Source organism: Nymphaea colorata, chromosome 8 (genome assembly GCF_008831285.2).
Source record: "Nymphaea colorata isolate Beijing-Zhang1983 chromosome 8, ASM883128v2, whole genome shotgun sequence".
NCBI classification, from domain to species: domain Eukaryota; kingdom Viridiplantae; phylum Streptophyta; class Magnoliopsida; order Nymphaeales; family Nymphaeaceae; genus Nymphaea; species Nymphaea colorata.
Genome location: NC_045145.1, coordinates 9,128,411 through 9,131,172, shown reverse-complemented (window position 1 = coordinate 9,131,172; position 2,762 = coordinate 9,128,411). Strand labels below are relative to the sequence as shown.

General features: G+C 35.2%; 1 protein-coding gene across 1 annotated transcript; it reads left to right on the top strand.

Annotated features, from left to right (window-relative positions):
* The first annotated feature begins 261 nt into the window (after positions 1 to 261).
* Positions 262 to 1,284, top strand: LOC116259519 (uncharacterized mitochondrial protein AtMg00810-like). The gene has a single exon (XM_031637382.1). It carries the CDS (start codon positions 262 to 264, stop codon positions 1,282 to 1,284), a length of 1,023 nt encoding a protein of 340 aa, XP_031493242.1.
* Positions 1,285 to 2,762: the final 1,478 nt, after the last annotated feature.

Here is a 2,762-nt window from a genome sequence, read left to right as displayed (position 1 = left end):
ACTTTTGCTCCCGTTGCCAAGGTCTCTACTATTCGATGTGTTTTGACTATTGCCGCTATTCAAAAGTGGCACCTTTTTCAAGTTGATGTTAATAACGTCTTTTTACATGATGATCTAGAGGAAGAAGTTTATATGCAGTTTCCTCTTGGTTTTAGCCAACAAGGGGAGGAAGGAATGACATGTCGTCTAAATAAGTCAAAATATGGGCTTAAGCAGTCATCTTGAAATTGGTTTTCCAAACTTACTAGCTTTCTCAAAGACATGGGCTATATTCAGTCCAAGGCAGATTACTCATTATTTTCCAAGATCGGCACTAGAGGACGAACAATTGTTGTAGTGCATGTGGATGACATCATCATTGCAGAGGACGATTTGAATTCAATCAATTCTCTAAAGTACATGATGAATGAAAGATTCAAGTTGAAGGATTTAGCCAGACTCAGATATATTCTTGGCATAGAATTAGCTACTTCAAAAGATGGTATCTTCTTATCTCAAAAGAAATATCTTCTCAACATACTGCATGAGACAGGGCACATGGGAGTAAAACCATGTGAGACACCTATGGAACAACACATAAAGCTTGACAACGAAAAGGGGGACATCCTCAAAGATCTAAATCATTACAGAAAAGTGATTGAAAAACTACTATATCTGACCATAACAAGGCCAAACATTGTTCACACAATTCACATCTTGAGCCAATTTATGAGTCAACCACGAGTGCCACATAAAGAAGCCATAAACCGTTTATTGAAATATCTAAAGGGAACTGCTAGATATGGAGTTATGATGTCATCAGAGGGGCCAATTCACCTCAAAGCATATTGTGATTCAGATTGGGCTTCATGTCCAATGACACGAAGATCTACATGCGGATACTGCACCATGATTGGGAATAGTCCTATCACCTGGAAAACCAAGAAACAAACAATAGTCTCTAGGTCATCTGCAGAAGCAGAATATAGGTCTATGGCTCTCACCACATGTGAGCTTATTTGGCTAAAGGCATTACTCAAAGATCTCGGGATTGTCCACAAAGAGCCAATGACATTATTCTGTGACAACCAAGCTGCAATGCATATTGCAGCAAATCCAGTGTTCCATGAAAGAACAAAACACATCAAAATTGATTGCCATGTGGTGAGAAATGGAGACATCCAAACTCAATTCGTTTCCACAACTAAACAAGTTGCAGACATGTTTACCAAGCCCTTGGGACGAGAAGCACTCCAAAATTTAAGAAGCAAGTTGGCGCTTGGCAATCCAGGAGTGTCAACTTGAAGGGAAGTGTTGAAAAGTCATGCCTTATCAAGATAAGGCAAATCAATCTTCTTATGAAATCTTACCTAGAACTAATCCTTGATCTTAGGAAAGATTAGCTAATCCTTGATCTCAGGCAAGATTTGAGGTTTCTATGTATATCACTAATGTCAAAGAGGCTATATATTTTGAAGTCAACAATGAATAAAATTACACTCTCTTCTCATGTTTTCCTCCTTCTCTCTGATTCTCTTCTTTGACAAAACGTTAATAAAGAGCACACACGAAAGGTACCCAAGAAAGTATTATGTGCTGTGGGTTTTATAAAGAGCACATCTGAAAGTTACTTTAATTATTAAGTTGATTATAATGTAAGCGGAAAAAGAATATATTCAAGTTGTAAAACACTACTTACTTGTTTAATCTCTATCCATTCTTTCCTCTATCGTTTTCTCAAATATACAAAAACTGACATCTAAATATCATTGCGAATAATGTTAGCACTAGGATACCAATCCAGAAAAAGTAAAAAGCACCTTGACAAGTCTATTAGCAGTTGTTGTAGATCCTCAATAAGTAGACCTAACAACATATTGACAGAAGATATGTAATAAAATTAACACTACCACATAACACAACACTGCTTAAAGCCAAGATCAACCAAAAAATAGGTTCTTGTAGTCACCTTCATGGACTAACCTTTCAGTGACGACTCAGTGCCTTTTTTTTTTCAAAATTTAAGATGACCTATTTCACACCTTTGTTCCCAAAATGGCCAGTCTTATCACTGCATGGAAGAGATATTGTGATAGCCGACATTGATATGACCATCTTCCCTTTGTACCATTGAATCATATGACATCATGGTGTTGGTATATACAGTGACCATTATCCCGCACTATAATGTACATAGAAACCAAATCCACAGACATATGCTAGAACTAGCTATGAATATAAGCTATTCACCTTATGAAATAAAACTTTTTTAACTATAGATGCACTTAGAATCCAGCCAGCAAAAATATGAAAACAATGACAGTAATTAGAGGGTTGACACTAATCACTATGGAAGAAAAATACTTAAACGATAATGGAAAATCAACTTAGTTGAATGAAAGAATGAAGTACAAGATAATAAGTAAAATCAGGTTTTTCTTTGAGCATAGATTACCTAAAAAAACACAAGAACATATCTAGATCTCATGTAATTTGGATTAGGATTTGGGATCTTATATAAAATTGGATTTCAATTTGGATTTTGAATATTATGTCTAGAAGTTTGGATCTCATATCAGAATATGGATCACAACTTCAAATCTTATAGGATTATTCCTAATTTGAACTTTGAATTTTAGATCTCCACATTATATGGATGAAGACCTAAGATTTTACAAGTTTAGATTTCAAAATTGAAGTCAGATCTCAACCTTAGTTGACCCATTAAATCAAAACCTTAATTCAAACTTTTAGATTTAGATATTCAAGTCAGATCATAAATT